Consider the following 21,999-nt stretch of genomic DNA (forward strand, 5'->3'; position numbering starts at 1 on the left):
GTTGTTAAATGGGACGTGTATTCGATGATGTTGACAAATACACAGATCAACCAGAAACATTATAAAGGAGAAGACTGGAAACTGAGAGGGAAAACATATAACACAAAATGGCATGGGGAAAGTCCAGTCCTTTTCTTAAAAAAAAAAAATTAATAAATAAATAAAATAAAAAATGTATAGTTATTTTGCAAGACTTAACCACTCATTTCAAATATTAGGTTTGGATTTCAATGTCTCTCCCAACCGGAGGAAATAACTGCCCTGTGGCTTTACTATGATGGTTAATGAGAAGAGATTTTTTAAAAATTAAACAAATTTGTAGAAAGTCAGTTCCCAATCCTATTTTATTTGTGTTGAGAACATTACACTTATTAACAGTTTGTTAACTAGTTTAAATTAGCCACAACATTATAGACCAGAAAACTCATCATAATCATAATCATATATTTGTGCCGCAGTTGTCGCTCCTGATGATATTGTGGTAAAGTACATGGCAATAAATCTCCTACAGTGAAGTCTCTGGTGAAGAGAAAGGAGCAGTGTCTGAATCACATGGAATCATGAGATTTTCCTGAAAAACCAATCTTGACCCCCTGTTGAGGTCACCTTTTTAAATATGAGCCCATACATTGTGTGGACATCTGTAATGCCCAAATAAATAAATAAATAAATAAATAAATATACAACGCTGCTCTGATTTTTGAGATCATGGTGTGTGTAAGTAAATATATTATGCTAAAGCTGCCTGAGAGTTTTTACAACAAACAAGCCATAGCATAACTACTGTAAAATTACATGTTAAGAACCTTATTGTAAATTGATGCATTTACTATGATTGATCTCTTAGTACTACAGCCGTATTATACATCACATCACTATCAAACAGTATTACAGGATTAATTTATATTTTTTCAACTTTAAACGTGACTGTATTAGTGATCTGTGCTGAACTGAATATCTCTGAACAGATTCATCTCGAGAGGAAAACTGTGGCAACGTCGCCACCCACTGGTTGTGTTGAAGACATTAAAGTGGTCGTGTTTAAAAAAAAAAAAAAGTCTAAAGTAATAAAGAAAATTAATTTACATTTCTTTTGATGTGTAGCTATAGGAAAATTAGAAGGAAATTAAACACTCTCAAGCCCACTTATTGTTGCATGATTTTATTTACTCTGAAGTGATGTAGATATGTTTTGTCATCAAAAAAAACAAAAAACACCTTTGCATCAGAGGAAGTAAATATTCCATTGGGACAATCATTTCTTTTCTCATTTTTAGTATATTTATATATTACTATGTATATTATATTTTGTCAAAGAGGAGAGAATTAATAGGATAGAAAATATACAAGACTCCAGTGAAAAGCAAATTTAGTGAAATGATGTCTTTGGTGAAGTCAAGAAAAACAACATAAAGTGAGCTGTCAGCAGCACTCTATAGGGAAAGAGGTTATTGTGTTTTCAGTCTTCTAACCGTGAGCAAGACATTTACCAGCCAATAAATAGTGTTCTTTAAGCATTTAAATTTGAAATATCAGAGTTCACGCAAATATGCTTCCTTGTTGTGCACACATTTAAATGCCAGTGGTTCCAGAAAGCAGGAAAAACACCATAAGCTAAACAGAACCTCCTGCAATGGCTATTGCTAGAGATAAAGTGGTCACTCCTTTACTAAAATAGAAATATTCAGATGGAAGAGAAAGGAAAAAAATGGACACATTCAAGAGTGAACTTTTGCTAACCTGGAAATTCCTTCATCGGCATATACCTGTACTGTCTGACACACAAATTAGCACTATAAGCCCAACTTTTTGTAGACACACCTAATAATTTGTGAAATCAATCTGTGCATGCACAACTTAAATTATGTTCATTTAAAAAGCATGAAACAAAAGGGGATGCTTTGGAACAGCTTAAGGTCCAATGCTGTTTGCCAAGAATTAACTCGTGCAGTTTACAGCCCCCTGCATTAGACTGGATCTGCAGAACTGCATTTCCATTTATCAGTGACAGAGTTAAATACAGTACCTTTGGGATAAGTTGTAATGGTTTTGCATTTCAAAACCATTAATTCAACTGAAATACCAAAATGTTCCCATGGCTGAATGCAATCAAATACTCCTAGCAATGTTTGAATATCTAGTGTAAATAACAATAGAAACTGTGTGGACCAGACTCCCTATTCATGGAACTGATTATAGATGAAAATTTGGATGCGCTGGTGTTCACAGGCTTTTGGCCATACAGTGTATCACAGCAGCTTGGTTGCATCAATGATTGTATTCTACTAGAGCACCTCATGTCCAGCACAAAATGGTGACTGACTTGAGTGGAATCGGGTCATTTTATGTTTGAGTAGGATAATTGTCCATCTGTGCTGGCCACTAGCCTTCAGGGCTTGTTCTGACCTATCCATGCCCCATCCACATTACTTTCACAACGGTTGTTAGCAAAACACTAGCAAACAAACTTTGAAATTAATAAGCAAGATTAAAGGGTTAAACGATCATATGGCTTCATGATTCAGAATATTTAGACAAATTTGGGCTACTGTTATCATGTGTAATTGATCAATTTAACTACATTGAAACCTGAAAAATAAATATCTTTTTTTTCTCTGTAGTGTTTATCCTGACAGGTATCAGTTTCTACAGTTTTTTAAAATTGTTAACATTTTATTTGGGACCACAATTCCCATGTTGGTGCAGCCTTAATTTAGCTTTAAGTAAGTTGCATACGGTAAAAATTGTGTGTAAAAAGTCATTAAGTACTTGACCGCATGTTGTTTTAATGCCAGATAAAATTAGCGTTTGTTGCATCAAACCTGCCAACATTACAATCTAGCTGAAACTCAACATCACATAATGACTTTAATAAAGGGAACCAACGTTTCTTAAGATTAATGGGATTTTTGAAAGACTGTACCAAACCTGACATCTATGAAAGGAAGTATTTGTAGTTAGAGCATGGATAGGTTGGATACCCTTGTGCTATACTTCTACCACATGTAAAACATGTAGAACAGACTTAAACAGGCTCTCTTCTGCGTTTTTCAGAGGATTTCAGAGACAGGGCTCTGTGGTGAGCTGTACTTGCATACTTATTAAAGGTCATGTACTTAACCAGAAAGCTGTTGATCATCGCCACCTGGTGGAGGAAGAGGAACTAGCTCCCAGTCGGTTCATGCTTTTGCTCATGTGGGGGAAGTGTACAGTGGGAGTTCTTGGTGTGGGGCCATAAAGACCCAAGTTCCTGGCAGCAACTGATTTACGAGGTGCTTTGACACAGGGGAAGGGTGAGAAGATCTGCTGTGGTTTCGAGGGGCTTTGTTTGAGAGAACCCCCACCGCTCTCTGAGCTAGAAGAGTCAGAAGCTGTGCGGCGAGTAGAGCAAACCTGCTGTGACTGCAGGTTTAATTCTGGATGCTCTTTTGACTGCAGGTCGGATTGTGTCCGCAGGTTGGATTCTGGCTGCAGGTTTGATTCTATTTTTGTTTCTGGCTGTACATTTGACTCTGGGTTTGTCTCTGGATGCACCTTTGATTCTGAAGGCAATTCGGATTCTGGATGCATTGTAAATTCTGACTGCAGCTCAACTGAGGCTAAATCTCCATCACTAACAGCTGGAGAACCAGCTTGTGCTGTTGTTTCTAGCTCTAGAACAGATAACTGCTGTTCAATTTCCCTCATTTCTTCTACATTTGTTCCAGACTTATCATCCTGGATGTCCAGCTCCAAGTCTTGATCTGGTTTAGTCTCTTGCAAAACCTCTTCCTCCTTTTCCTGCTCCTCAACCTTTTCCTCTTCATCCTGTTCTTTCTCTTTTTCTCCTGCTGCATCTGGCTGGTCTTCATGACTGTCATTATCTTCCAGTGTCAAAGAGTCATCGAACCCGAGTTGAGCTCGTGCTCGTGCCAGATTTCTGCGGTGTGTGCGGACGTGAGTGCGCCAAGGTGACTGAAGCCTGGCCCGAGATCCGTGATCCAGGTTTGGAGTAGACTGAGCTTGGGGTAATGTGCCAGCAGGGATACCGTTCCTGGAGGGACGTTGGGCCGCTCTAGGCTTCTTTCCCAGGAGAAGATGGTTGACCACAGGTGAAGTGTGGACTTGGGATGCCAGGATGCTCGTGGCTGGACATTTATCTAAAACAAAACCAACATGAATGGCCAAATGATTCATATTACCTCAAAAATATTTATACATGGCTTAACTGCACTGGCCAAACTCAGGAACAAGATAAAATTTTCTCATGCTGCTGCATTTATAGACACCAGGCCAACCCCTCTAACAATGTTGTTGTCATAAAAATTTCACCTTGTAAGTATTCTTTTTTTTTTTTTTACACTATTTGGAAGTATCAGCTGCCCTTTGATTTCACCAAAGTAATTTAGACTGGGTTATGTGAAATGCCCAAATACCCTCATTCTATAAAGTCACCATTATTGAGCAGTGAGGTATTGTTATGACAGCAACAAAGCATTTATTTAAATTATTAATATTTGATTAATACTTGAATAGCCTCAGTATAAAGCATCAGTGAATTCATATAAAAAAAATCAGTCTGCAATCATTTAAACATTGCTCCAAATAACCTCAGAACAGTATTCCAGACCACCAAGATATTAGGAAATTATTCCAAGCAACCCAATACCCAAAATAATGCCAGTATCAAACCATGAGTGGTCAGTACCAGAGTCATATTTTGCTCCTTCACTGGGAGCAACATGCTCTGCTTCCACTGGCAGCCCTGAGAGAAACATGTGACATTGTGGACCTAAAACAGGATCCTCAAACATATTCAGCCACTTTGTTACATCTTTAACACATTTCTTGTGTGCAAACACTCTTGTTTTTTAAGGGAAAACATGTTATTGTGATTTTATTATTGTGATTTTTAACCATGTACCATAATTCAAATGCTAAAAAGACCTCAATGACCATGAAAAGAAAAAAATAATAATAATAAGGTTACATATATCAAAAATATATCTACAGGGTGGGCCATTTATATGGATACACCTTAATAAAATGGGAATGGTTGGTGATATTAACGTCCTGTTTGTGGCACATTAGTATATGGGAGGGGGGAAACTTTTCAAGATGGGTGGTGACCATGGCGGCCATTTTGAAGTCAGCAAGTTTGGATTCAACTTTTGTTTTTTCAATGGGAAGAGGGTCATGTGAGACAACAAACTTATTGGGAATTTCACAATAAAAACAATGGGGTGCTTGGTTTTAACGTAACTTTATTTTTTCATGAGGTATTTACAAGTTTCTGACCACTTATAAAATGTGTTCAAAGTGCTGCCCATTGTGTTGGATTGTCAGTGCAACCCTCTTCTCCCACTCTTCACACACTGATAGCAAAACCGCAGGATAAATTCTAGCACAGCCTTCCAGTATCCGTCATGGTCACCACCCATCTTGAAAAGTTTTCCCCCCTCCCATAAACTAATGTGCCACAAACAGGAAGCTAATATCACCAACCATTCCCATTTTATTAAGGTGTATCCATATAAATGGCCTTCACTGTATATATCTCAAAGATTTCCAGATTACAAATGATGTTTACAGAGTCTGTAATCTGTTTTGATTTTGAACACTTAAGCTACATAAACTTGTCTGTATATATTTTATGTAAAGAAATGATTACTTTTACATGAGTTTGTTTAAGATAATATTACATCTAGACTTCTAAGCTTTACAAACACATGCACTTGTTTCTTGAGTTGTACCTGTGCGGATGTAGAGCAGACTGGCTTGCTGCTGTTGTCGTCTCTTTATCCGCGAGTACTGTTTGGTCAGTGCTCTGATGTCTGTGCTCATGCGTTCCAGCATCATGCTGTTGACAGTGGCCTGATGCTCAGCTCTGCCAGCCCCCACAGCCCCCGGGCTGAGCTCTGCCATGTTATTGAAGGAAGAGCTCTGCTCACCTCGCTGATCTGCAAACATAAGTTAAAACAAAAGGGAATAATCAGTCACATCAGAAGACAAATAACACACCTACGTAAAGACTGTTAATGTGTGACGTAAGCATGATTATATTGGTTACAGTTTTGTCCACGTCAGTGGGTCTCAACTGAACCTTAGAAACCCGCAATGGTCCACATATTTCACCCGGGATATATATATATATAATTAATATTATTAATAATAGGATTAATTATTAGTTTGTCAGCTTTAGAGAATACTTTTGCAAAACATTTTAATCATTGCTAACACCCTGTAATAAGACAGGGGTTACAAAAGCAACAGTGGGAATTCTGTTATCTAGAAACAGGGCAAGAAAAAAACATTTTTAGACATCCATCCACCTGGCATATGGCTTATTTTCAGTAATTTCAAAATAAATCTACATTTGAAATAATCCTGTAATTTACAAAATATTTCAAAAGTAAGTGTTAGAAAAGGCTTGGAGAGCTTCTCTTTAGCTCTAACCACGGTTATCATTTTTGGTTGATAATGCTTGCTGATCATTGCTTCCTTTTCTGCAGGATGTGGAAGAAAGAGCAGGAAAAGGGAGGGACAATTAGTGCAGTGAGCAGCCAAAGAACACAATGGGTTAGAAAGAAATGTCAATTTTACCAAAATGCCATGCTTTTACCTTTTAAGTGCTTCTGGTACCTCTGGATCTCAGGAGCCAGGAGCCCACCCAGAGGCCCCAGGCAACCCAGAGCAGTAACAATAGAGTCTTCATCATCCATATCACCGTCATCATCACTCTCCCATCCGTGGAGGCCCTGGCTACAATCGGAAACCAATTTTAAAATTATTTTAATATGAGAAGCACACATGGTGATATTCCTAAAATCCCCACACACGTCCATGGTCATGACATTGAATAGCAAGAGACTCAGAACATGCTCTGCTAATGTAAACAGAAACAGACATGAGCAGCTCACAGTGTGACATCAGCATTTTTGAAACCTGTTTTCAGTGAACTAAAACAATGTGTGTGGATGGGAGGCCCCAACACAGTGAGAAACCTCCGTTTTTTTTTTTTAAAAATATCTGGATGTGTGTGGACGTAGCCTCAGTAAGCAGCTATTCAAATGCATTCATAAAATTCACACCTGTACTACAATGTTATAAAACACCTTAGCTTATCTTTACACTGAAGTGGAAAGTTGTCAGTTACGATGTTATTTGCATGTCATATTTGCATGTTTCAATAAAGCATCCACACAGACATTACAGCAGAAAACAGTGAACTCAAGGTTAACTTGCTGATATGTGGTGTAATCAATGCCTGCTTTCTCAAGTTACATACCTGCCATTGGCTTTAACTGGAGCAGGGAACGGTGTGATGTTATAAGTGTATTTCTCCCTCAGCTCTGCCAGCTGGGGGAAGGGGAAGTCAGCCATGGAATACACCGTCTGTTAGAGAAAAAATACACAGAAAGACATCTGAGAAATAATCTTGAAAAATTGTTACATACTACTCCAATTGCAATGCATTCACTTTACTTTAGGACGCTGCTAGTGAAAGGACAATTACTGGGGTAAATTAGGGTTAGGCAATATGACAGAAATATAGCATTATTAGATCTGAAGACATGAAACATGATAGGATTCTGACATTTAGTTAGTTGGAACCATCATTTTCATACAACTATATCACTTAACTGTACAATATTCATCTTCATGATGCTACCAAAAAAAGCATAAATAATTAATGGCATTAAAAATGATTTTAGAGGCACTCTGACCTGCATGAGTTCATTAGATTCGATCAGGTTGTGCTCCAGCATCTCTTGAGTCAAAATTCCCATAGTGCTGTAAAACTCATCTGCAGTCTGGCACTCCTCAATCCTCCTAGTAGAGGAACAGAGAGCAAGAATGAAAGGGCACAGAATTAAACAGACACTCAGAAAAAAAATATCACACTTAATTTTCTATTATAACACAATGTCAAATACAATAAAAGGCTTAACAGACTCTAACTTACTCTCCCAATCTGGCCCAGATAGCCAAGGCTACACGCAGCAGCACCTCTGAACCTTCAAAGAACACAGAGTCCCAGATCTTTAGCACTGTGTGGTGGGGCAGACAGGTGGCAAACATGGTAAGGAACCACTGCATGGTGAAGACGTTGGTGAGTGGAGGCTCGTAGCTGCCTGCAAACACAGGTTTACAGTGAGCCATATAGAAAGACAGGACAAACCTTTGCAGATACTGCTCACCCACGTAGCGACTATGGAATTTGAAGTGTGGAACAGTGCACACTGGGAATCGTTAGTAAAATATGTCTAAGAAACCTTGCACTAGGAATTTTTAACATTTGACCACTTTATTGATATTCCCTAATCAATATATTTCTGCAAGGACTGGCGCCCCCTCCAGTGTGTATTCCCGCCTTGCGCCCAATGATTCCAGGTAGGCTCTGGACCCACCGTGACCCTGAACTGGATAAGCGCTTACAGATGATGAATGAATGAATGAATGAATATATTTCTGCTTTGCTTTTGTAATTTAGTCATTATTAAAATACAATTCAATAGTGTTCTTGAAACATTTTTTGTGTATTTACTTGTAGTTTATTTTTTTATTTAATTAATTTAAAAAAAAATCATTATGATGCTATTATAAGAGGAAAGCACATGTTAGGGGAAATCACTCACCTCCTCCTGTTCGATTGGCTACCTTCTGTAAGTGGTGAAGGTGTTGAGAAAGCTCAGGAAGCTTAAGCCTCAGCAGGTCTCTGAACACAGCCATGTCCACAGAGAGAGCCCTCAGATTATTGGCAAAATAACTGTCAGGAAGCACTTTATCAATCAGATAAATCATCACCTGAAAGGATACAGAGTGAACAGATTTATGACGAGGGCCGTGTATGGAGGTGAGACACTGCAGTTTTACAGTAGGAGCAGAATAATGTGATGTGTGAAAATTTTGATGTTCTGAGTTATGAGAAACATTATGATTAAAGTGTACAGCTCTCTGGCTAAATATACAGAAAAAAGGCAGATCCTGTTCTGTTCTAGAAAAAAAAATTGAAAATATGAAAAAATATGGTACATCTTGCAAAACTAATAACCAGCAGAGACCTTTAATGCATCACCCTCATTGCCCTCAGTGACCTCCAGGATGAGAGCAGCCAGCACATTAAAGCCCTGGCAGTAGCCGACATTCTTGTTCCAGCGAGCATAGGCCAATAGTACCCGCTTCAGGACAACGCGGTCCTGCTCTGCCTCCTGACCACAGTATGAACTGTAGCCTGTCCTATGTAGGTCCTGCAGCAAAGGGAGATACGGAGAGTGTGAAAAGTTGTATGTAATAAGTAGGGCAGCAACAACAATCAACAAAATCTATATACGTAGTACAGTTCTACCTCCATAATGTATCAGATATTTTGTAATTATACCACAGTAAGTTCCAACCCTGCAATAGCTGAGAGACGTTCTAAGGATGCCAGTTTTGCATGATAATGTCGCTCTAAACTAAGGTTTTCAAGTATTACTCCACGTAATCTAGCAGAGATGACAGAACTTAGAAGAGTGAAATGTAATGGCACAGATTCCCGTCATCTGCTTTCTGAAAACACAAAAAGAATATCACTAGGAAATACACACTTTTGAGAGAAAGAGAGAGAGAGAGAGAGAGAGAGAGAGAGAGAGAGAGAGAGAGAGAGAGATGGACTTTGCCTTCTTCTGAACTGATGAATCACTGAGCCTTTTATGGGGAGGAGGTCACATGCACTGCCTTTGTTCCATTATCCACTCAGTCCTGAAGCTCTATACACAGCAAACATCCTGCTGGGCCATTTAGCATTTAATCAGAGTGCTTCCACTTTACGCCATTAAATATCTCCTCCAATAAACTTCCTCTCTCTGCTTTCAGTTTGACAGCTGACTTGCAATCAAATATTTGCTCTTATGGAGCCTGTTTCCAGTGTTCAAATTAAAGCACACTAACACCACATGTTGCTCAAAATGCATTTACAAAGTTTTAAAGGGTTTAGAATTTTTATGAAAAATAGGAACGCTTTTAGTTCTAACATGAGATTCCAAAAAGATGTGGAATAATAAAAATGAAATTACATCTCAGTTATACCTTAACAATCTGAATTCCAAGAGAGTCATCATCGGGATTGCTGCGCTCATTGAAAGCAAATCTCATGGTCTTCTCCCAGTCTATTGAGATACTGTGAAGGTACTGATCGGCTAGTGTTAGCCACACCTGGTTCAATACAGAACAAACATCTTACACAAAATCCCATTACGTGATTACACAAACATGAAACATTAAAATTTGTATTTGATTAACAGTTACTAAGTAACTGGACCGTGACTGTTCTTTTGACTCTACACTCCAGAACACTTCATATGTACAAGTATTTTTTTCAAGTATACATCTTCAGGGAACATCTTCAGTGGGTACATTTTTAAATTTAACCTTGAAAGTTCAATTCAAACCCTGTGTTTCAGTACAAAGTCCCAAAAAAAAAACCACAACTACAGATCCTTTATAATAAAAACAATAATAATAATAATAATAATAATAATAAGTACCCTCTTCCTCCACTCTTTGGGGATTCCAGTTGGGAGTCTAGCCACAGACTTGAGAGCATCATACCACTACAATACACACATTACCAAAAATTCACACAACAGTGATAACACACTTTGGGTGTAGTCAATCTCAATGACAGTAAATGTGATACAGTTTTAAAACACAAATGATTTACCTGCTGAAACCCATTCTTTCCCAGGGATGGTTCTAGAGTAAACTTCAGCCTGGTGTCCACTCCTTAGAAGGGGGAAGAATATGAAGTAAGCTACTAGTAGTTGGCAAAGTAAAGGTAAAACAAGAAAAGGCTGTATAGGAAATAAGATTACATTTCCTAATCCAACCTTACACACAAATGTGAAACAGACACCATAAACATACACACATCCAAAATATGTACACCTCAAATGAAGATGAGCTATTTCACTCAGGGCTTTAAATGGCCAAACAGTACCCAAGGAATAATCTTTATTTTTTAGACTGTTTCACCGTGATTAACTTTACATATCATCTCAAAAGACACATGCAGGTTGACTAATCATTTAAGACTGTAAAAACCATGACAAAATATCTTTTGTAGACATTGCCACCATGACTCAAAACACCTTCACTATAAAGTAAGGAAAACAAATTGGATTTCATTTCAAATCAAATCGATTCCGTTTACATTGCAATCATTTAATATTTTTGGTGGTTAAACTCGTCTTAAAAAGACCCTCTTCCACATGACCTAACAGTTCTTGATTTTAATCGTAAGATGTTTGCTTAGAACCAAGTTTCTTACCCAGAAACCATGTGGAAGCAAGTCTCATGTGTCTCTGATACTGCCTTTAATTTTCTCTCCAGACACTGGAGTGTATTTATAGATTGTGGGGGTGTGGCAGGATTTTGTTACAGGGCCTGGCATTCAATGATGTATTGTGTAATTTATTTAGGATTATTTTATTCCTGAATGTGCTCTTTATAATTTGTAAGCATTCAAACATCAACCTGTAACAGCTGGAAGTGAAGGTAAGGTTGATCTACACTGAGCAAAAAATAACTTCATTAAAAATGAATGACTCCACAGCTGCCTCATTTCATGGAGCCCAGCTCCTGACGTCCGGGTAACAAGCGTGGGGAGGAGTGGGCACGGGAGCCACTTAATGACAAATGTGAAAAAGACACTTGGTGTATTATTATTAAGAAATAATTTAATAATATGTTTGAACTATGAAATACATCGTGGGTCCACCTTAAGGTATAGGCAGTATTTGGGAACAAAAAATTAATTTTGTGGGAACTAATAAATGAGTTCTGGGGGCATTCCAGCAGCCTCCTCACAGCTAAGATTTAATACCACTATTATTCTCGTTTTCATCATTATTAAGCCACTGCCACGCATTATTTAAGTAGTTCATACGCCCCAATTTATTGTGATACAAGCTGTGCTTTCTATCATTTAACCCTCCTCAGAACAAGTACAGTTAGGTTCTTGTAAGACATTGTAAGGTCCCGCACAGGAAGCTAACAACGAATACTCTGAAACTTTGTTACGGTAGTCTGTGGGGTTTTAAAATCAGTTTCAAACCAGTGAATATTCAACTACGAAAGGAAAGTTAGATAAGAGATTTATACCTGTCTCACTCTCCTGGCGGCGCCGCTGTTTTTTCTATAGTAGTTATAAAACGATAACATCATTAGGACATACGTCTAAAGTCTGCAGGAGCCTTCAATTCATATTTGTACTGTAAAATAACCGAGGAAGAATCACGCGGAAAAATAACCACTCTGCGCGGTCACGGTACAACGCTACATGTTTTGCTAGCCATTAGCCATTCCCCCAGAGAACGTTTCAACAGAGAAAACATTTGAATAAAACACAAATTTAATGGGAATAAAATAGCGTTTTCTGTAAATTCTCCACAGTACTAAAGACATACTACCTGCTTCCCATTCCTCCATGACTCCGTTCTACAGCTTAAAAGCATCAAACCACAGAAAACCAGTGACCATTTTTCACATTTAGTCCATCTCACAGCACTGGCTTCAAGGGATTAGTCAGTGACTATAATCTCCCACACACTGCACTCCACTGACCTGTAGTGTTATAATATATATACGATATAAAGGTTTAAAAAAAACGGAGGACACGGGCCTACAGTCTACAACTCCTACCCTTAGAATAGTTTTTATCCATTACCAGAAAACACCTTAAAAAGAAAATTCAAAAAATTACAAACCTTAGAGAGTTTCACTATCACAACCCTCAAAAGAAAAAAAAAACGTATTATCACAGTAAAACAAATTCAACATGTGTAGTTTTATGAATACTAATTGAAATCAAATGTAAATAGAGTTAAATGTGTTTTACTATTATTATTACTAACTGTGATGCCCCAAACATTGTAAAATAGCTGTGTGCTGTAGGCTAATATGATCTGTCTTAAGCCCTATTCGGACGGGATTAGTTTTGGGGAGCTAGGGTTGTGTTATTTTTCCACAAGATGTCAGTAATGTTTATAGTGAATACGCACTGGATAAGAAATCTCGGTGAATATAATGGACATGGGCGGGGCTACTCGATTCATGCACTGCCTTCAAACAGTGTGGATCAGACACAGCAGAGCTTTGGAGTCTTTAGACTGTCACAACCCCCCGGCGTGTTGTTCAGCCGCTGAGCGTTTACCGTATAACCTTATATTTCTTCACTAAACGCTTCCGTTAGCTCCTCCATTCTCGAGAGAACACGCGAAAATCTCCCGGGATGTGACCCCACATTTCAATTCGAACAGGATTTGTATTAGCTGGAGTCATTTTTATTGCTCGTTTTACAGTAGGTAAAAGGCTCGGGAATCTTTTCCTGAAACGGGAGCGCGCACTCCGGAAAAATGACAGAGATACTCAGGTAACAGTTTTACCTGTGGAAGTGGGGGTAATTATCTCGTCCGAATAGGGCTTTAGACACCTTCAGCATCTAAACCCTCAGAAAAATACGTTCAGCCTGATTTAATTCCAGAATAGATCACAATAAATAAGCAAACCATCACTCAATTTCACAGCAAAGTACCTATACTACCTAGATTACCATTTCAGCACCATGGCCAGTTACCAAAGACCCATTATATGAGTCTCAATCTGCCCCGTGCTCCATATGTAGGGTGCCCCTACATTAGAGACAGAACCTTAACGTTCAGAATTTGTTCATAAAACAAGAGATAAGGGAGGGGACGCAAGATCAGCAATCTACGCTGGTGTAGCAAAGACTCAACTGGAGGCTAATCAAGCTGCAAAGTTCAGACAAAAACGCTTATAAAAACAAACAAATATATACAAATAAATATCAGTAGTTTAATTGCCAGACAGTCCTGATGGTTTTATCACCTGGCTCCAGTGTGCACAGCAGGCGAGGGGCGCTCCTCGAGATGCCATTGCGCTTTTTCAGAACATTGCTAATGATGTTGCCGACTCCACCGGCACTTTGGCGTTTTAGACAAATCTTCGACCTCCTGGAGGCCACGAATCGGTCCTGCTTCATGATCTAATTTGACCAAGACGTATTGGATTGGCCACGGGTGAAGCACGTTCGGTGTCCACAATACACGCCGTATTTACCTATTGCTCCTGCTTTTCTTTCAGATAACGGCGCTTGGGGAAAGTATTACGCACGTGTTTTGTTCTTATGAAATGTAAATCCTACATAAGGCTCTCCTAGTCCAGCCCCGCGTAAAGAAAGATGGAAAATGGCGATCTCACTGAAGCTGATGCCAATCCTTCTCTTCAGTCACACCTTCATTCAAACCTCCGGTATATCCTCCGAGAAAAGATCCATCCGTTTGGCTTTTTTAGAAACGCAAAACCAATCAGAGATGTCGGCTATTGGTTTTTAAATAAACAACCAAAATGTAGCTTTAGCTCCCCATACAGGAGCGTTTCCTGTGCCTCTGCAGGAGAGGGGGAGGAGGAGGCGGAGGCGGAGGGGGGGGGCGGTAAAAGATGCAATGGGAGGTGCAAACCGAAAAAAAAAAAAAGGGATGGACAGATAGGGAAGGAAGGACAGAAACGGTGGGTAGTGTTGCTCGTCTTAACCCTGGGCCATGTTTTATTTCTTAATCCTAAAAGATTAAAATCAACATCATCCAAGCCAAGAAAAAAAAATTTCCCCTCAGAGGAAAAAGGAAATGTGGCTCATCCCCAAGGAAAACCAGAAATAACTTTAATCCACCAGGTCTGATTTTTGTAATCAGTTAAATAAGGAAATTGTATCTGATAATGTTATTGTCCTGTGCTTTATAACAGAAATACTGTCATGTAGTCAGCCATAATATTAAAACTATATATTGTTTAGATCAGCCTTGTGCAGCAAAAAAAAGGCTTTGACCTGTAAAAACATAGAAGGTATCTGGGACCAAGTCATTAACAACAGATACATTCAAGTCCTGTAAATTGCGATTTTTCGGTTCCTCCAGATAATATCCACATGAAAGCAAAGACCCAAGATTCCCTAAAAGGACACTGCCCAGTGCATGTGGGCTGTGCTTGCTTGCCTTCTATTCATAATGCATCCTGGTGCCATCTGTTCACCAATTAAGCAGTGCACACACAAAACCGTCCACGTGCTGTAAAAGAAACTATGATTCATCAGACCAGTTCCCCTTCCATTGCTCTTTGGGCTACCTCAGATTCAAATAGAACCAGGTGCTTCAGCTGTTGAACAGTGCTTGGCAGACATTCTGATTGGTCTCCAGCTATACAGCCCCTTCTTTGGCAAAGTGCAATGCACTGAGTTCTGACACAAGACTGAAACCAGCATAAATGTTTTCAGCAGGTTGTGCTAGAGTTCAGATCAGATCAAACTGGTTAGCCTTCACAGCCTTCACTTTGCACAGAGAAGGACCTTGGATTCACCCTGTTGCCAGTTCATTAGCTGTCCTCCCATAGACCACTTTTGGAATGTACTAAACACTGCATACTGGGAACACCTCACAAGACCTGTCGTTTGAGATGCTCTGACTCAGTCATCTAGCTATCACAAATTGAGACCAGTTAAAATCACAGAGATTTTTATGCTTGCTTATTTTTCCAGCTTCCCACACAACAACTTCATGAACTGACTGGATCCCTGCTGTTTAATCCAGACCGTAGTTCAGAAAAATAACATTTTGTAAAATGCAATAAAAACATTGTTATTTGTTAATGCTCTTGCACCTGTATTTAACTGATAAATCTAAAAAAGGTTTCCACTGACAAACTTATTTCATTGTATTTTGTAAATACAAACACATTTAGAATCTGATGCCTGCAACACACTCCAAAAAAAAGGTTGCACAGAAACATTTACCTGTTTTTCATCACCTTTCCTCTCCTTTTAATTACACTTTTTAATTGTTTGGATACAATAACTGATGGACAGTAACTGATGAAGTTTTTCAAGTAGAATCTTTGCCCATTCTTGTCTAATACAAGATTTCCACAGCTCAACAGTCTGTTGTCACTGTTGTTCTTCTGTTCTACAGAAGACAGATCTGGACTGCAGGCACTCCAGACCCCTGGCATTGTCTTGCTGAAAGAACCATGGACTTTGTGGGAAGGGATAAGGGGTACCTTCACCCATATGCATGTCAGTCATTGTATACACTTTATATTCATCTGTTTATTGTGAAATGTTTGAAAATTGAGTAAATGAAATATTCTGTAAAACGTTTACAATTATTTTTTGCAGGCACCCCATTCGAAATTTGCTTATTTTAAAAAATACCATCAAGTTGCTCACTGAAATGCTTAGAAATCTTTCCTTTGTTATTTTGTCAGTGTAATAAATATTAAAGAAAATTAACAAACCCTAGATCCTTGTAAATACTGCATTTCCATAAATTCCAACTTTTCCTGAAACTGGGTTTTTATATCCTACCCCTTAATATGTACCATGGTAACAAGATAATCAAATGTTATTCACTTTCCCGTCAGTGGTTTTAATTCTGTGGCTGATCAGTGCCACTCTGAAAGAAAAACCTTGATTTTTCCATTGATTTGCTCAGTTGCTAGTCACATAACAATGAGAAAACAAACAAAATTAAAGCAGGCAGAGCTTTAGACATTTGTGTTCAGAATGTTTTACTGTACCTGCTCAGTGGTCATGCTGCATGTGGATAAAATAGAAAAGAAAATCACATCACATTGTTTTCATTAAGAGGTCACCTGTGATAAGTCACGCTATAGCTTTTTTTGAGCAATTCCCATTAGAGTCCTTATTTTGTAAACATAGTTGTGCTCATCCTGTATCAGCCAAATTTTGAGCACTAAATAAACACTGTTTACATATATGTCAAACAATTTTAGAGCAAGAGCGTGCATGTACTTTATGCATGGTAAAAGGAATCAGTTTTTAATATTGCTCCAAAATCCTTGTATGCAAATTTAAATAAGCCATACACTGAAACAATACAAATCTGTCTAATGTTCTTTTGAAAAATAAACAGCTTTAGATTAGCTGCAGTTCATAATAATTATGTATGAAATAATAAACAAACAAAGACATCAACATATGCTGCAGTAAATAATTTGCGTGCCTTCATTTGAACTCTACAGGATAATCGGAATGCTACAGAGAGGGATATAAAGATGTTGGTGTGAACTGATGAAGTTAATAGCTCTGAAGAAGATTTCAGTTTGAAAGGTGAACAAAAAACATACATGATCTCAATTTTTGTCATCATTTTCTACTCCATATTGTTAAAAACAGCACCTGAACACTGAGGAAATCAGGTTGATTGGAGTTCTTTAAATTCCCCACTGAGCAACATTCAAAGAAGAATTACACCAATAAGTGGGAGAACACATAAAAAGAAGCTTAAAAACTAAATTTAGGAAAGACTTATGCAGCACAAAACTTGCTGCATCTTATGCAACTTGATCCTTCTCTGCTAAGAGGAAGATTTAAAGACTAAACCACCCGGAGCACTGGCAATGGATGAAATAAGAGAACACTGATTAACAATTACTTCTTTTCTGGGAGACGGCTTGCAGGCAGGCCGTGACGATGTCGCATTTCTTCTGTTGCTTGTGAAGAAGCCGGTCCTTCCTTTTAAGCTGCCTAATCAATTTAGCTGATTGGATACCGATACGGTAATTCACTTCATCAATAATCCATTTCAGTTCCTTTGGATCTGAAAAGAGACGTAGACAAAAAAAATGCTGTTTCAAATCTGGATCCCACAAGCAATCAAACAATGATCTGAAAGGTTTTTTTTTTTCAGATTACAAACAAGGCAGTGTTCTCATTCTTAGCTGCACTGAAACAATGACAGTTAAGTGCAGTCCATTACATGCATTTTCCTAAAGGAAAACATGTCTCTAGCCCAATTTAGTGAACAACACAAAATGCAAAAAAGTAAGTTATGCACAAACAGACCGATATGGATTTAAATTAGGCATTTGTTTTTAACATAATCTAAATTCCTGAAATACAGTACGTTATCTACATCAGCCTCAAGTTAACTATACACTAAATGTTTGCTTGAAGATGCTTAAAAGCAGGTGGTGACAGTAACCAATGGAGATTTAAGGTGAACGCCATCTTCTAAGACCCACTCACACATGAAATGTTTTCCAAAAGTCAGAAAAAAGAAACTCTGTTTTTGTTGAATTTTGACACAAAATTAGTTCCATAAAAATGATTATTTTACAAGGTTACTAATATACTGTAATCACAAAATACCAGGGCTTCCAAAACTGGAGTTCTGAATTTTTTTATTTTAATAAGAAAAAAGACTTAATTTAAGCTGTGGATTGTTAGCTTAATAAATTTGTCAGATTAGGTATTTTCATTCATTCATTCATTATCTGTAACCGCTTATCCAATTCAGGGTTGCGGTGGGTCCAGAGCCTACCTGGAATCACTGGGAGCAAGGCGGGAATACACCCTGGAGGGGGTGCCAGTCCTTCACAGGGCAACACAGACACACACACATTCACTCACACCTACGGACACTTTTGAGTCGCCAATCCACCTGCAACGTGTGTTTTTGGACTGTGGGAGGAAACCGGAGCACCCGGAGGAAACCCACGCAGACACAGGGAGAACACACCAACTCCTCACAGACAGTCACCCGGAGCGGGAATCAAACCCACAACCTCCAGGCCCCTGGAGCTGTGTGACTGCGACACTACCTGCTGCACCACTGTGCCGCCCCCAGATTAGATATTTGCACTTTTTAAATTTGATGCCATCAACACATTCTGGAAAAGTTGGTGCTGGGCAATAAAACAGTGCTTAAGCTTTGAAGGCTAATTATTGGCAACAGGTCAGCTACATGACTGGGTTTAAAATCTCAGCATCTCAGAGTGGCTGAATCTTTCAGAAGTAAAGATGGGGAGGGTTTTTTCCGGTCTGTGAATGACAATACAGCAAATAGTGAAACAATTCAATAATACATTGTCTCAAATTAAAAACAGTAAAGATCTTAAGGATTTCATCATTTATGGTACATAATATCAATTTAAAATATTCAGACAATCCAGGAGAATTTCTATATGCCAGGGACAAGACCCTAAACCAATACTGGTTGGCTATGACTTTTGGGCCCTCAGATGGCACTGAATTTAGAACACACACATTACTGTAGTAGAAATCATTTCACGGGTTTAGAAACACTTCTCGAAACCTGAATTCAAAAAGTTAAACTCTGCCCTTTTGCTAGCGGATTTGTGCTCCAAAAAGAAGAAGAAAACACAATTGTGGGCCCGTTCCTGTGTGTTTCGAGGAGGAGAGAAGAGTTAAATCACATGTCTGTCCTGCAAAGAGAACCTGAGGTAATGTGTTATCATTACAAGACAATTTCCTCAGTTACATTTTTTCACCTGACAGCTGCAGCAGCAGCCTCCCTCTTTCTCTTCTCTGTGTTTAAATATGCACGCCAGACAGCGCTCTGTCCTCCTATTGGTCTTTGTCAAGAAACATGCCGTAGGATACGTCAGACTAGGCAAAAATACCTAAAAGATTCTAACATGCTGGACTTTTCGTTATGGTGTCGTGTGGTGTCCCAGATGCCACATCGCTGATCTTTGATTATGTCACACTACACAATCGTCACTCGCCCCGGCGCTCGGTTCTGACATTGGAAATTTGTCGGAGAGGTCAAATCGTGCCGAAATTGGGCTAAATTCATGTAGTATGATCCCAGCATAAGATGGACTGAGCTGAAGTGGAAAAGTGTCCTGTGGTCTGGCAAATCAAATTTGAAATTATTTTTTTGTAATTCATGGGTATAGCATCATCTGAGCTAGAGGAGTGGGACCATCTGGCACAGTTCAAAAATCACCATCCACATTGGTATGCTATCCTGTTCAGGGTCACAGACAGTCTGAAGACTACCTGGAATTATTGGGTGCAAGGTAGGAGCACACCCAGGAAGCGGTGCAAGTCTGTCACATGGCATCATACATGCTCATGTTCATTTACACCTATGGACATGTTTCAAGTGCCAGTCCACCTACCAGCATGCTTATGGACAGTGGGTGGAAACTTGAGCACCCAGAGGAAACCCATGTATACACGGGGAGAACACACCCAACTCCTCATAGAGAATGACCTGAGGCAGGATTTAAATCCAAACCCCAGGAAATTGAGCTGCGTGAGAGCTATACTACTAGTGTGTTTATTTTGGTTTGGTGGGCTGTTGTGTGTATGAGGTAGTTTGTATTTGTGCTGTGTCCAACCTCTTTGTATCTTTTAGTATAACCCACCCATTCCCAAACAGACTTGCTTCTTGTAATTGAGTAAATACTTGGCTCGGTTTTTTCTTCACCTACTGCTAACTAGCCTATTAAAGCACATAACTGATATTAAACTGACCACTTCTCATGTTTATTTCTTTCAAAACTTTTACTGCCCATACATTTGATATGTTCTCATAAATGTATAATTGTGTTTAAAACATTCAGTTTAGGTCTAATTATTTGTATTCTCTCTTTAGTTTTTAGTAATTGTTTTAGATCATTTTGTATTAAGCATGCAAATTTCAAGTAAATAAAAAAGCAACAAAAACATGCAAAAATTCAAGCAAGATTTTGCCTTATGCCCCCAGAACAGAGGAAGAACCAGGGGTGCACATGTTTCTGTGACAAAACTCATAGGTGCTACTTTGAGGTTTTGGTTTGATAATGGGTGGAACCTGGTCTAATAAGTTTGAGAACCACTGCCCTACAAGATGACGTGATTGGTTCATTGGGCTTGTGATGTAAGAAGCTTTGACTGTCTGAATCCGTCCATTTGATTCTGCCTTGGAACACTGCCGTTTCAAAGCAGAAATGATAAGTAAGGGCGTTGACTGTTTATATCGTTCATGATGTGTCTTCTAGCGTACAAACAACATGGACATATTAACATAGTAAAAAAAAAAAAAACTATACTTGATACTCTTTCCAGGGGGTTCAGCCTGAACCGAGCAAGTAACTTACATAGCAACAGTAACTAAGGGAGGCGGAAAGTTTGCAAACGGATAAAAGGTCAACATGAGTAGATAAAACAAAAAACCCAAAAAACATTAAATGAAACTAAAATCATGATTAACTTTAATTCAATGTATTTTAATATTTAAGGAAAAATTAAACAATTCTTTAGCAAGTAAAGCCACGCCTTTTTAAACCGTGTGTTTGCTCATCTAACTCAGTCAATCTTTCGGTTGACAGCAGGTTGTTCCTTCTAGAGGAATTCGTTATCATTATTTAGCTCGCTACGCACTTAGAAAATCCACAAGTAACATATTGTCGTCTTGTCTAATTTAGAGAGGTAGCATACATCTGTAATGCGGTAAGTTAGTACAGACCTTTGTGAGAGAGGTAGTTGATCTGGTGTCTGCGGGTGTTTTTGCTCTGGAGTTCCTGTAGGAAACTGGAACCCGTGAAGTTGCAGTTGTTGATATTGTTGTAACTGTTGTAGAGGGGCTCTGGTCCGGACGCCTCTGTGGAGCTGTCGTAGCTCTCCGCGGCTCTGTCGTACAGCTCCACCAGCAGACGGTCCACTATGGAGGAGGCCCTGCGCTCGGAGAACTCGGAAAAGTCGGAAAACAACCCGGCGTCCTCCCGGGTGCACGGAGAACGGACGGTGTGCGGAGAAGGTGGTGATCTAAAGACGCCCACGGCCTCAGTGACAACGGTCTGCGGCGCCGCTAGCTCGAAAACCCCGCTTTCCTCCTCCTCCTCCTCCTCCCCCCAGCACCGCTCCTGAGCACATATGTCAACCTCTCTAAGCTCTATTTCACCAAACTCTACGCTGGACATCCTTACATTTCTCCTCTAAAAGGTCTACTTTACTTTTCTCTACTCCTTCGTTACGTCCTCAAGTCTACGTGTCCTTTAAATCCATAGCCACGACTATATCATTGTATACCAGTGAAACAAGGAACTGAAGTTCCGGGAGCATGCCATTCCTTCAGCTGCTGAGTGTTGGAGTTGTTTGAGCTCCTGCTTTAGGTTTCTTTCTCAGGCTCTTGTTTCCTTTCTGCGCCCAAAAGC

At 39.1% G+C, this 21,999-nt stretch overlaps 1 protein-coding gene across 1 annotated transcript; it reads right to left on the minus strand.

Annotated features, from left to right (window-relative positions):
* Window positions 1–1,174: 1,174 nt before the first annotated feature.
* On the minus strand, window positions 1,175–21,999 carry tbc1d30 (TBC1 domain family, member 30). Its single transcript, XM_066669688.1, has 13 exons — window positions 21,312–21,999; window positions 17,487–17,651; window positions 10,685–10,746; window positions 10,509–10,574; window positions 10,051–10,176; window positions 9,045–9,230; window positions 8,619–8,787; window positions 7,946–8,114; window positions 7,707–7,812; window positions 7,268–7,374; window positions 6,602–6,741; window positions 5,733–5,939; window positions 1,175–4,139 (listed from the first exon to the last, which is right to left on the minus strand). The coding sequence occupies exons 1-13, from the start codon at window positions 21,763–21,765 to the stop codon at window positions 3,136–3,138; spliced, it is 2,961 nt and encodes a 986-aa protein (XP_066525785.1). The 5' UTR covers window positions 21,766–21,999; the 3' UTR covers window positions 1,175–3,135.

The sequence above is a fragment of the Hoplias malabaricus genome, chromosome 4 (genome assembly GCF_029633855.1).
Source record: "Hoplias malabaricus isolate fHopMal1 chromosome 4, fHopMal1.hap1, whole genome shotgun sequence".
Classification (NCBI taxonomy): domain Eukaryota; kingdom Metazoa; phylum Chordata; class Actinopteri; order Characiformes; family Erythrinidae; genus Hoplias; species Hoplias malabaricus.